The 14,859-nt window shown below is 36.4% G+C and overlaps 1 protein-coding gene across 2 annotated transcripts in view; it reads right to left on the reverse strand.

Moving 5' to 3' along the window:
* LOC113105858 (neuroligin-2-like) overlaps positions 1-14,859 on the reverse strand; it is a 145,024-nt gene that overhangs the window by 65,836 nt on the left and 64,329 nt on the right. The window contains exon 3 of one of the 2 annotated variants that reach the window (XM_026267208.1): positions 2,354-2,407. The exons of the other annotated variant lie outside the window; for it this stretch is intronic. Coding sequence (XP_026122993.1) covers positions 2,354-2,407 — 54 coding nt within the window. The remainder of the gene's footprint in view (positions 1-2,353; positions 2,408-14,859) is intronic. 2 annotated transcript variants of the gene reach the window in all.

Consider the following 14,859-nt stretch of genomic DNA (forward strand, 5'->3'; position numbering starts at 1 on the left):
AGAAACAATAATGTACAGTATGTGGAAAATAATGTGTTTTGAACCTTAAACCTCAAAAACACATTTCATTACACCAAATAATTTAATTTTTAGCAACATCATGTGACCCCTTTAACATACAACAGCTGTCAAACCCACAACCCCAATCTCGCTTTGTTCGGCTGAACTACACAAAGTTGTGCTGTCGCAGTCTGGTTGAAGAGCGTTAATTCCCTCAACCAATCAGCCGCTGATTGCTGTTGCTGCAGTAGTTTAGTGTGTGCTAATGTGTTTTGTAAATCAGGGTAACCATCCGTGAAAGACGTGTTCAGTAACCAATGAAGAGCAGAACCAGTTTCTACAAAACGATAAAGATTTATTGAAATTTAGCAGTAAACTTTTAAATTATGCCAAATTTTTATTTAACAATGACCAGTTAGTGGTCAAACAATATGGCTCTTCAATGGGCAAAACCAAAGACAATGTCAATTGTTATTGTAAAATTGTACACTACAATTCAAAAGTTTGGAACCATTCAGATATTTAAATTAAATTAAATTCTCACATGCTTTGCTTAAAATTTTAAAATAGTGTTTTGTTTTGCCAAAGATTTTGGAACATAACTGTGGAGTTTGATTATATATATATATATATATATATATATATATATATATATATATATATATATATATATATATATATATATATATATATATATATGGCATAAATTAGAATGATAAAAAATACTAACATTCTTTCTGCTCTGTTGCATAAGTCTCATATATATGAAAAGGAAAGTCCCTGAGTGAGGTGAGCCATGAACAACATAACCCCTAAACAGATGGCTTGTATCTGTTGTGGACAGGGGTGAGGAGTCCACAGATTCAGGGTCCTAAAGTATTCACTTTCAATCCACCTGATCTAGACTGAGGTGCTGATAGACTGGGGATGAGTAAGAGGACATGCTCGAGGCTGTCTTGCTGAACAGTTTATAAAGTCTGCGTGACACAGAGACGGGGGAGAAAGCGAGCACGAAGCTGTAAATTTCAAGTGTGTGTGAGTGTTTGTTCATGTTGATAATGATGTGACACACAGTCTGAATAATGAGCTGGGCTCAGGTGGACACACACCTTTGTCTCAACACTACACTAGTCACGCACTCACTCACCCAGACACATGCATAAACTCGCGCTCAGACGTCACTCTTTCTCCCTCAGCAAAAAATCGATCCTGTTTTCAGCAGCTTAACGCTGCCATGTTCACGAATAGCATTTCCCATAAACACCTGACAAACACTCACATACATTTACCTATCGGAGCTAAATGAAGGCCAATGTTGATTACAGGACAAACCTCAACCAACAAAACCCCAAATCTCAACATTTTAATTCCACATAGCATAAAACATGTGTTTGCGACTGAAGAGATCCTCATTTTGTCCTCATGTTCACAGACCCGATCTGGCAAAATATTCTTCCTTGAATATTGAGTGGGTTAATGATTCAGTTCTAGAGGACACAAGCTTTCAAGGACCCAACCAGCAGTTTATCAACACAATAAAACCAATGAGTGTCGAATTGCATTAGGAAAAGCTTCTCTTTTTTTATTTTTTTAGCTTTTCCAATCCCAATTTTTCCCATTTCCAAAGAACTATAGGTAAAAAACCCCCAGCAATATCAAGAGGGAAGAAGAAGAAGAAGAAGATGAAGAAAAAAAACTCCTTCGTAAACACCAGGGCTAAAAAAAAACACACATTGCTCTCAAGAAAGGAGTTCAAAAAATGAACATTTATAGCAATATCTAAGATAGAAGGTGACAACATGTGCTGATCCATGTGTGTGTGTATCTGTGCTTTTCTGGTTTTTCTCCCCACGGTATCATTTTGTTTCTTAGATTTATTGGCTGGTCTTTACTACCACATCCGGAGAACTATTCACACTGACAAAGCACGGTGAAAACACCTCTTTGTCTTTGTGAGAGTTGGAGATAAGTTTAAAGCCTAATAATCGCTCTGAGTCTTGAAAAACATCATAAAGCAACTGCTGTAAAATTGTGCTTCAGACAGCACTATTGGATTATTACATTTCAAAACCACTGTTCTTCTCTCATTTAATGAAGATACAGTGTTTTTTCCGCCTTCATCTTCAACTTTCAGAAGTTGCACATCTCCTTCCAAAGTCAAACGAGAACTTTTCAGCTCATTGCACACAGACATACACAGACATATATATATATATATGCACACGAGGTTCATATGTTCTACCAAAAGTATACACTATCAAAGAAAGACTGTTGCTTTTTAATTTTCCAAAAAGAGACTTAAAAAAAAAAAAAAAAAAGACAAGAAAAAAGAAAAAACATGCAACAAAAATACCTTCATCTCGTGGCCGGTTCAGTGTCGATTCATCGTGTTTTTTTGTGAGTGGACCTAGGGTTAAGACAAAAAGGAGGGAAAAAGAGAAAAGAGAAAATTCAAAAAAAGATTACTGTGGCAAGAGAAAAATCAAAAAAGAAAACAAGAAAGAGCAAAAAACAAGAAAACAGCAAGAGGTCATTGTTCTCATTCTGTTCAAAAGGTGACAAAAAACAAAAGCAAAGGCAACCAACAAAAAGCATCATAAACACAGAATAACAAGACACAAATCAGCTACAAGATCAAAGACGTTTCTGTGAATATTCCCTCTCGCCATTGTTTTGCTGTTCCTCTAACACCAGCTTTACTTGATACCGTTCCGACGGCTTGTTTGGACTCCAGGGATGAAGGAAAAATCAATGTGGAGGAATCAGGAATTAACCTCTGAGGTATGAAAAACAAGAATTCCCATTCCCATTCCCACCCCGGTCCCCCCTCCCTCCCTCCCTCCCTCCTCCGTCGCTCCTCGTGCTCCGGTCAAGCTATCATCCGCCTCGCTTTGAAAATGTGAGAGGTTGTAGAGAAGAGGACCTGAGGGAAGGAGGGCATAACACACCAGGCACGTGTTCATGTTCTCACACAAACACGGCTCAAACACCCTCTAGGGAGACGGGAACAGAGGGTGCTGTGCTCAAACACACACACACACACACACCGTGTCTCTGAGTGCAAACTGAGGAGTTTAGCCTTTCTATACAAACACAGCACAAAATAAAACGTCCAAATAAACCACCAATTATTCACAAACCCTGGAAGTGTTCTGAAACATCTGTGATCAGAAATATACTCATTTCATTTAACCTTTGAAAGACTTGATTCGAAAGACTGAGACCACAATGAAAATCTGGGATTCAAAGACTTGTTTTCGTTCAAATACATTTTATTGTTGGTTTACGCTAAACATATTTTCACTAGTGGTCTCAGGTTTCTAAATTTGCAATCTAAACTAAACAAGTGCCGATAGATGGGTGTGACTTCAATTTTGTGAGTGAAATAATTCTTATTATTATCAATGTTCAAAACAAGGTCATATTTTTGTGAAAACTGGGATACGTTTTTTTTTTTTCTTTGATGAAAAGTAAAAAGAACAGCATTTATTTGAATAGAAATCGTTTGTAACATTCGAAACATCCTTACTGTCACTTTTGATCAATTTAATAAAACTTCAATCAAAATAGAAAATCTGGTTTTCTAGACGTCACTGGTGCAGACAGAAGTGGAAAGGGACTGTAAAAAGGAGTGTAACTTCATGAAACAAATCATTTTTGTCAGCGGATGCATTATAAAGATATTTTTAGACCACTTTTAGACTTCTTTCTGTGTGAGTTGACCTGAAAAGTGCCCGTCAAAGAAAGAGACAGAAAAGAGAGGGATAGATATAGAAATATAATGAAGAGGTCTCTCTACTGGACATGGCTGTCCTTTCTCGATATTAAAGAGGAAAAAGAAAAGAGTGCATATGTGTGTGAGAGAAAGACAGCTCAGATCAACCCGCTCTGGTAGAGATGGAGAGTAAAAGGGGGGACAATGTGTGTATTCGTTGACCGAGAGAAATATCATGTCAGTCAAACACACTAGAGAGGAAGTCCAGCCAAACAGGATGTGCCATCTGCCACCGAGTCCACTACTGTTTCCCCTTTTCTGCGGTGATAGGAGGGCACCTAATGGTGTCTCGGGTGGAAAGCGAAATGACAGGATGTGGAAGCCACATTTAATGAGATTCAATAAAGTTTGGGCTGATTTATTGTATGTGAGCATTAAAAATGAGGGGGTGAAAAAGATATGTATATGCATTTAGTCTTTGTACAGAGTAAAGGGTGGCTTTTTCCACTTAAGTAATACAAGCTCATGCCCTATATACTGTATATGATAAAGAAAAAGTGATTCAGTTTTTTATTTTAATTCAGTTGATTATTTATTAATTTGATGCATTAATGACAAAGCTGTACTTTCAGCTGCCAATAATCCAGTCTTCAGTGTCATATGATCCTTCAGAAATTATTTTATTTCTATGATTTTATTATTGTTATCAATGCTGAAAAAGGATATTTTAATGAATAGGAGGTTCTAAAGAACATAAAAATAAAAAAAATAAAATATTCACTTTTAAAATTTAATGCATCGTTGCTAGATATATGCATCAAAAATGTTTGAAGCCATTTTCCTAATTTCTTCATTATTATAATTTCTCTCTGTAAAGGAAAGTACGTGATGTGTGGCCAAGTATGGTGTCCCATACTTGGAATTTGAGCTCTGCATTTAACCCATCCATGTGCACACACACCGTGAACACACACACAAACACCCAGAGCAGTGGGCAGCCGATGCTGCGGCGTCCAGGGAGCGGTTGGGGTTCAGTGCCTTGGTCAAGGGTTTCACCTCAGTTGTGGTGCTGAGGGTGGAAGAGACAATCCCCCCAAGACCTGAGACTCGAACCCGTGACCTTCGGGGCTACAAGTCAGACTCTCTATCCACGACTGCCCCCGGAGACTTACTGTCTCAGGATGGCCCTTTAACCTTCCAAAATCAATTCCATCCAATCCAAGAGGCTCATTTCTATTTTACACTCTCTGGTTTTTACCTGGATGGTGAGATGCTGGAGATATTGCTCACCAAATTCATCCTCCTCCAATCAATTTGACCATCCCTTGCCTCTCTCATATTCATTTTCTTTCTCCTTTGCTGCACGCCTCCCATCCAATTTTATTTTCTGATCATCTCTCCTCATCATTTCTCTCCTCATAACCTCGTTTTCCAAAGCCTACCTTCTCTCTATTCTCTTTGGTGCTCACACAGTCTATTATTTCAGCCCCAGTTTCTGGTGCTGACCTTGCTGTGCCCTCTGGCCTTGACAGCGCACATGACGCTCTTCTGCTTTTTTTCACACATGCATGTATGTGTGCAAGTGTGAATGTGGTTAATCCTTTATCTGTTTTTGTTTAGATGTTTAAGGCATGAAGGTTTTTGCAAGGCAATTTGTTTATCCTTTTGTATGTGTGTGGATGGTATAAATATGTAAAATCATGCCTAGCATGCATACACATGAATAAATGTGTGTCTAAGTGGTGTACGTGAGTATACATGACCGAAAGTATATGAACGCTACGCAGGAGTTACACAAGGTCGCTGTTTTGCATGGATGAGCTGTTCACACACACACACACACACACAGCAAGCCTCATCAGCAGATGCCAGTCGAATTACACACTCCCTCAGTGTTAGATGTCAGGGCTCGTAATCAGGCCGACCACAGGTGTCTGTGGACCGGATCGTTCCAGCAGGAATCTACCCTCTCCTCTGATATCCCAAACGGGGGGATATGAGTTCAATCTGCTACCTGTGGCTCACCCTCTTTACAGAAATGTGATTCAGAAAATCAGCTTGAAAGAGGAATGAGATAGCCAGATGGCTTCCACCTGATGTTTTCATGCCTCTCAGCTTCTCCTGAGTGGAAATGGGTAGAAATTAGAGCGGAGATAGAAAGAGAGCACCCAAGTGACTTTGATAGACTGGATATAATTGAGCTCTATTTAACAGCATTAAAGATGCCTGGCCGACCTGGTGTGAAGAGCGCTTCTATTATACGACATGGGGAGATGTAAATGAGAATTAGATTTAGCATTAGAGGCATTTCTATTAAACAGAGTATTGTCACAGTCCAGCATGGGTCTATAATGAGTTGAGGTTTTTCTTTTGCTTTGTTAAAGTGGCGAGGAAGATCCTTGATAGAGAGAGGAAATATGTAGCACATATTGGTATCACTGAGATACAATTACATTTTTATTAATATTTTGAATTATATTTTTTATTGTCCATTTCTTTATTTTTATTAAAGTTTTAGTAATTTAGTTGTATATTTTGTTGTTTGTATTAGTTTTTATATGTGACCCTGGAGCACAAAAGCAGTCTTAAGTCGCTGGGGTATATTTGTAGCAACAGACAAAAATACAATGTATTGGTCAAAATGATTGATTTTTCTTTTATGCCAAAAAATCATTAGGGTATTCTATGACGATATGTTGTACATTTCCTACTATAAATATATCAAAATTAATTGTTTTATTAGTAATATGAATTGGACAACTTTAAAGGTGATTTTCTCAATATTTATTTATTTACTATTATGTTTTTGCACCCTCAGATTCCAGATTTTCAAATAGTTTATTTCATATTTCATTAATATTTCAGCCAAATATTGCATAAACTAGCAAACCATACTTCAATGAAAAGCTTATTTATGATGAGTTTATTAAAAGATGTTTAAATCTGAATAAATAAATAAAAATGGACCCTTATGACTAGTTTTGTGGTCCAGGGTCACATATGTGTATATAATTGTTATTCCTATTTACTTAGGGTTTAGATAAAAGAAAAAAAGAAAAAAAGAAGAGTTTCTATTTTTTTTTTCAGTTAATCTTTGTCATTTCAAATAAAAAAACAATTGTTTATTTATTTATGAATTTAGTTTCATGTAACTATAATAAACTCTGATAGATATAGAATAGAAAAGAGATTGATTAAAACAGAGACACAAAAATGGTACAGTAATAGTATCAGACAGTAGATTTAAATACATATATATATATTTGCCCCTTTCTCAAATCGAGCTCATCTCAGATGCCTGTCTTTGTGACATCACACAGACAGGCCCCTCCCACAACAGTTTGATTGACAGTAATGTTTCAGCACAGACTGTTGGACTGCCAGAGCAGATGTAGACAAGAATGACTCCTAAGAGATTTGTCTTTTGTAGAGTTTAGCTCCAAATCTAATTAAAAGCACCTGAATAAACTAATCAAGGTCTTTGGTTTTATGTGAAAATTACATCCAGGTGTGTTGGAACACGATCGGAACTAAAACTCTGGCTGTGCCCAAAAGCTGAAAAATGACACCTCCGCAGGCAACATATGGAGGTAAGAAGCAACAAGGCACGTCCAATCATAAGACTGTGTGACATCCCATCTACTGAGACACCTTCATGTGATTGATTTTTGAGGACAGTATCGATGTATCCTTCTGCCTATAATATATCACTGTTCTGTGCATTCGATGCTGTGAAAGTTAGCTTAAAAATGCAAAAAATTAGTATTGTAATAAAAAGCTCTCTTATTTTGTAGTAGATCATTATGTTCTCTCAGAAGCCTTTCTGAAATCAGTTTTGGGATGTATCTTTGTTCGCAAACTCTGCCTGCAAAGTCACTGCCTGATAAGGCAGCAAGGCAACAAGTCAGCTGCCTAAGTTTTTGGACACAGCGTAGGGGGAAAAGTGTCTTTATATACCCAAGGTCCTGAATGATTGTCATGTTCATATGTCCTGATATTTACACTGAACTCCAAAGCAGTGGTTCTCAATCAGGGGGTCTCATTAACCCTTTAAACCCGGCGGGACATCTCTCATTGAGTAGAATAATACAATCATAATTGTTTGGGGCTTTAAATAAACTGGAGCTGGTTTTTGTACAAGAAGTCACCCCAAGACCCATATGAAAGTAAGATATTGAAGGCACCATTTTGCTTGTAACTTCATAAAACAAGCTCAGATTATGGGAAAATAGACACCAATTTTAAGAGCAGATTGTCTTGATTTAAAAGAACCATCATGAGTAACTATAATCCATCATTAATTTCTAAAAATATTCCTCAAGAATTTATAAAACACATAAAACTGCACAGGCTACATGTAGCTTAGCAAAAAAAATCAAAGGTAGCTGTCATGTAGCATTTTCCCTGGTAACTTCATAAAACATGCATATATCATAGAAAATGGCATGTCATTATTTGCAGAAAAAAGATAAAAACGCCCAAACTCACCATAATCCATCTTTCAGATCTAAAGATATCACTCATAGAGCTATAACACATAAAACAGAATTAGGACATGTAGCTTAGCAAAAAAATCAGAGGTTGCAGGCCTGTGCCATTTTAGCTCATAACTACATGATAGATCTCCAAAAAACAGAATTATTTTCAGGACAATTCTCCGTTTTAATCCATCGTTCAGATCGAAAGATTTGGTTCATATAGCTGTAACACATGAAACCAGACGAGTGTGCTTGAGGCGCAGCAGAATAATCAACCGTACTTTCACTTGTACTTTTATTTGCAACTTCAGGAAACATGCATAGATCATTGAAAATGATTCTGATTAAAAGGAGCCCAAACTTATCATAATTTGTTAATTAGATCTGAAGATACTCCTTATTATGTTATCACACACATTAAACCATTTAATAAAAAAATATATAGGCTACGTTTTCATTTATAACTTCATGAAACGTCAAGTATAGATCATGGAAAATGTCATTATTTTCATTAAAATGAGTCCAATCATATCATGATCTGTCATTTAGGTCTAAAGATATTCGTCACCGTCATGGTGTACCTTTCTCATGGCTTTTACGCTTGTCAGTTCATGAAACATGAAACATCGTGGAAAATGGCATATTATTATTTACAGCAGATCATCACGATCGAAGGGAGTCCAAAATCAAAACAATCCATTGCTTCTTGCGTGTGTAAATGATTCCTAAACCCTTGAATTTAAGAAATCAGTGGGAGAGGTCCACTGAACACTTGGCAAGCAGAATGTAAAACCGAGAATATTTCTGTGTATTTGATCTTTTATATAACTTTTTTTTTTATATATATATAATTAGGTATCGTTTTAAATCTTAGAAGTTCAGAAACATCACACAGCTCAGATAGTCATGTGTCATACTGTATGTCATTTGAAAGGTCTCTTGAAGAAGAATAAAACAAGTATAATTTGCTTTGACTAAACTTGAGTGAGCCATTACTTCAAATTCAAAACAACAATTTCAAAACTGTATAGGTCTGAAAGAAAGCTCATTCACATACAGCACATATTTTGGGGAACATAAAAAAATAAATGTTCTACTGCCTTAACTTTTTCATGAGATATTGAACGTCAAATTATTTTTCTCAAAAAGAGAATATTAAAATGCAAAGCAATTTTTTTTTCTTCTATCAAACGATACCTACCTTTTGACTCTCCTTGCTACGGTTCTGGAGTTATGAGTCAATATTTTTGTGTATGGCACCCAGAAAACAACAGTTTTTAAAACAGGTTTTTTTTTTTTTTTACTTTTGGATACTTTATGCTATCACCACAAAATGTGAAAAAATACAGCTAACATGTTGGGGAACATCATCAAAAAATATTTACTGTCCAGGGATATTGAACACTCTTAAAAATAAAGGTGCTTCAAGTTCTTCACAGTGATGCAATAGAAGAACCATTTTTGACTGTTCAGGCAAAGGTTCTTTAAAGAACCATCTCTTTCTTTCCATTTTATACTCTTCAGATGTTAAAGGTTCTTGATAGAACCATTTAGTCAGAAAGGTTCTTCTATGGCATCGTGAAGCACCTTTATTTTTTAGAGTGAATGTCAAATAAGACAGATGTGAAAAAATTCTCTTGAACACGTACATTTTGTCTGACATTTTATCAGGTATTTCTCAGCAGCTGAATGTCCAAATTAAATATTTCTTTCTCCTGAAAGTACAGAAAGTTTTTCATCAAACGATACCAAACTTTTGACTCTCCTTGCTTCAGTCTTCGAGTTATGAGTCATTATTTTTGTGTATGTTGCACAGAAAAAAAACTAAAAATTCAGTGATGCAGAAATGCCCTCAGGATTTAAAGGGTTAAACTACCAAATTGAAAAATAATTGTTATTAAATATTTGTTATTTCTTCCCGATAATGATTAAAGAACATGAAGTTCTGGATTAGAACTTACAGAAACATCAAATTAATCATGTTAAATAATTTCATATATCAATAAATAAACAGTAGAAATACCTAAATATTGTGTTGGAAAAATGGTTGAGAACCACTGCTGCAACTGATTTTATATAACCCTGTTATATTAGATAAAAAAGCCACAGTATTGCCATGGAACCACATAATAAAAAAAGGTAATATGGTAGATTTGGAGAGGGAAAGAGAGCACAAATGTTAAATAGAGAACAATAGGAGGCTGAATAAAAGTGGAAGAAGGAGTGTTTGGTGTAGACAGAGAGAAAGAGAGACACAGAGATAAGGTGGGATGGAGTGAATGTGTGAAAGAGGAATATTTGAACAGCAGAGCTGGATGGGATGACATTTAGGTGTGGTGGAGATGCAGACAGCATGAAGGTTAAAACTGTTTCCCCGGTAACCCTCGCCGCATGGAATTAAAGCTGGGTCTCCAGAGAAACACGATGCCCTGTGATTTATCTGCCTGCTCACTCATAAAGAGCTGTCATAAGACTGACATTAGACTTCAAATCCTGCACACAGCTGACATGAGCCAAGAGCTCATTATAATCACTGCTGTAATATCATATTCTGAGAAAAAATGGCCTTAAACGGTCCACTACTGGAGAGATTTAAAAAATCCCAATTAATATCTTTTGACTAAATACTGTTTATCAAAGCGTCCTTAAAACAAAATCGATGATACGTATATTGGAAAAGCAAAACTGCATAAGATATCTGTATTATTTATTCAGAGAATGTACATATATATATATGTATATTAGGGCCGGGACTCGATTAAAAAAATTAATCTAATTAATTAGAGGCTTTGTAATTAATTAATCGAAATTAATCGATTTTAAACGCATATAAATATTTGACCTGAGAACTGTGAGAAGTAATTTTTTTTCACATGGATTTATAGTATACCATTGAATAATGACTGAATACATAAGCTTAAGCAACAAAATATTGTTTATTTTTGTTCAACCAAGTCTAGCAGACCAGTGCAATTTTAGTTAATCTTAGTTAACGCGTTATTTTTTGTGTAATTAATTAATCTCAATTAACGCGTTAAAGTCCCGACCCTAATATATATATATATATATATATATATATATATATATATATATATATATATATATATATATATATATATATATATTTTTTTATATATATAAATGTTCATTCAGCAAGGATGCATTAAATTGATCTTAGGTGAAGGCAAAAACCTTATTCAATAAACAGTCCTTAAAATCATATTATGATTTTCCAGAAAAAAATATTCAACAAAATATTAACTGTTTTTAGCATAGATAATTATAAGAAATGTAGATGTTTTTTTGAAGGACCATGTGACACTGAAGACTGGTATAACATTCAGCTTTGCCATCATTGTATTTAAATGAAATTTTATATACACTCACCTAAAGGATTATTAGGAACACCATACTAATACTGTGTTTGACCCCCCTTTCGCCTTCAGAGCTGCCTTTAAGGCCCGTTCACACCAAGCATGATAACTATAAATATAACTATAAAGATAATGATATTAGCGTTCACACCAGTAAACTATATCGTCTGTTAATTCTGAGCGCATGTGCATCCGCCGCTTTAAATCCTCGAGCTCGTTATAGCAGGGTCGATTTTGATTGGATGTCAATGTTTGTATTGTTCATCAGCTGGAAAAAAAATCGCTCTAAAAATGATTCCAACGATACTGTTTCTCTATGCCTTTATCATTTTAGTTGTAGTGTGGACTCTGCTATTGTTTAATATTGAGAACGATTTTTAGAACTGTATCTTTATCGTTATCTTTATCTGTTAACTCCTGCCTGGAAGTGTCTTTTAATCCTGAAAGCTTTGATTAACTGTTTCAGGTGTGTTTAATTTTGAAGGCCCTCCAGGAGCAAGACTGGACATCCCTGATTTAAGTCAAATCTGAAGAAAACACCTGTCAGGACTAACACACACCAGCTTTTACCTTAATGTGGTGACATATGGCACAATGCTTGCATTACAGTATTAAAATATAAGGTACATATAGATAGATATTTATGTTTTTGGTAAGTACTGTTTGACACAAATATGCAGCTAAAAATACAGTACAAAATATTACATTTACGAACAAATCTCAATGAACCAATTATTAATATATCTTTTCATAATTAATATGAGATTCTAATATAATAATTAGAAAAGTAAGGTTGTAATCATATAGTGTCTTGAAGAGCAAAAACAATCAAAACTTTGCAGTAATGGTTTGCGCCACTCCATAGTGACTTATGAGGCCTATTAATGACTTTAACGTGTGTGTGTGTCTGTGTGTGAATGTGAGAGATTGTGTGTATGAGTGCACACATGACAGATGCAGGCTAATCTGGCTGATTTAATGTAATCTAGCTCATTTTAAATGACTATTGTTTTTCTCCTTTTCTCGTTGACGTTGCTGTAATCCTGTTAAAACATACAAAAGCAGCCGCTAATCACATGGATCAAAATAGAACATGTCACTGACGATGTTCCACCACGCCAACATCTTCCCTTTCCTTCCCTTCCCGCTCTCCTCCAGCTACGTCCCCGGTAACAGTTTCAATACCTTCATTCCACAGAAATCTGCAGATTTCCTCACAGAATCAGCATAGATCTGGACCGGCCTATGGGACGTGTACCAGATCTTTTTTTCCCCTCACACAGTAAAAACTGATATAAGGTCAGACCGGTTCACTCTTGACATACTCTCAAACTTCCTATCCTTTTTATTTTCACCTTATTCCATCTTTCGCCCCAAGTGCTCTTTCCTTCTTTGCCTCTCCCACAGTTTCTACTTCCACATTCATCCTTCTCCGAAGCACCAGGAGAGGTACAAGCGTGTATGAGTGTGTGTGTGTGTGTGTGTGTGTGTGTGTGTCTGTTTTTGAATCTAATTTGCATTCACAGCCACTTGCCGCCTAAGCTGCAGCAGGCACTGAAGAGACGGCCCTTTGAGCTACACGGAGAGAGAGAGAGAGAAGAAAGCAGCAGGAGGAAAGAGAGGGAAAGAGAGACAGAGTAACAGAAAGGAAATGAGAGAGCAATGGCTCTGCATGTATGCGATTTCCATGTTTCTCTCTGAGTAAGAGGAAAGATGCAGGGTGGCATTTTGAAGCCTGTTACCATCCAAGACAAAGAAACTACTTAAAGAAATAGTTATTTATGTGTCATTATTTATTATTTACTCACCCTTATGCTGCTCAAAACCTGTATGATCTTATTTTTCTGTGAAAAAGAAATATTCTTGTCATTACTGTAGTCAACCGTAAAAACATTTTTTTAGTTGAATCGATATTAAAGTAACACTAGTTTTAAGTGACCCTGGGCTGTCAAGTATCAAAATGCACCATAAAAGTAATCTAACTCATGCACTTTATTCCAAGTCTACTGAACTCGTATAATAGCTTTATGTAAGGAACAGACACTGTATGTACAGGTGCATCTCAACAAATTAGAATGTCATAATTCAACTCGTATGAAAAGCGTTTTTTAAATAAATTAAATGCACACAGACTGAAATAGTTTAAGTCTTTGGTTCTTTTAATCGTGATGATTTTGACTCACATTTAACAAAAACCCACCAATTCACAACAAATTATAATATAGTGACATGCCGATCAGCAAATCAACTCAAAACACCTGAAAAGGTTTCCTGAACCTTCAGAATGGTCTCTCAGTTTGGTTCAGTAGGCTTCACAATCATGGGGAAGATTTATGATCTGACAGTTGTCCAGAAGACAATCATTGACACCCTTCACAAGGAGGGTAAGCCACAAACATTCATTGACAAAGAAGCTGGCTGTTCACAGAGTGCTGTATCCAAGCATGTTAACAGAAAGTTGAGTGGAAGGAAAAAGTGTGGAAGAAAGACATGCACAACCAACCGAGAGAACCACAGCCTTATGAGGATTGTCAAGCAAAATGGATTCAATAATTAAAGTGTTCTTCACAAGGAATGGACTGAGGCTGGGGACAAGGCATACAGACGTGTCAAGGGATTCAGCTACAGTTGTCGTATTCCTCTTGTTAACTCCACTCCTGAACCACAGACAACGTCAGAGGCATCTTACCTGGGCTAAGGAGAAGAAGAACTGGACTGTTGCCCAGTGGTCCAAAGTCCTCTTTTCAGATGAGAACAAGTTTTGTATTTCATTTGGAAACCAAGGTCCTAGAGTCTGGAGAAAGGTTGGAGAAGCTCATAGCCCAAGATGCTTGAAGTCCAGTGTAAGTTTCCACAATCTGTGATGATTTGGGGTCAATGTAATCTGCTGGTGTTGGTCCATTGTGTTTTTTTGTAAACCAAAGTCACTGCAGCCATTTACCAAGAAATCTTGGAGCGCTTCCTTCTGCTGACCAGATTTTTGAAGATGCTGATTTCATTCTCCAGCAGGATTTGGCACCTGCCCACTCTGACAAAAGCACCAAAAGTTGATTAATTGACCATGGTGTTGATGTGCTTGACTGGCCAGCAAACTCACCAGACCTGAACCCCAGAGAGAATCTTCCAGACCACCTCAGCAGTGCCACAAACTGATCACCTCCATGTCACGCTGAATTGAGGCAGTAATTAAAGCAAAAGGAGCTGCTACCAAGTATTGAGTACATGTACAGTAAATGAACATACTTTGCAGAAGACCAACAATTCACTGAAACATTTTGTATTGGTCTTATGA

This window comes from Carassius auratus, chromosome 7 (genome assembly GCF_003368295.1).
Source record: "Carassius auratus strain Wakin chromosome 7, ASM336829v1, whole genome shotgun sequence".
NCBI classification, from domain to species: Eukaryota; Metazoa; Chordata; class Actinopteri; order Cypriniformes; family Cyprinidae; genus Carassius; species Carassius auratus.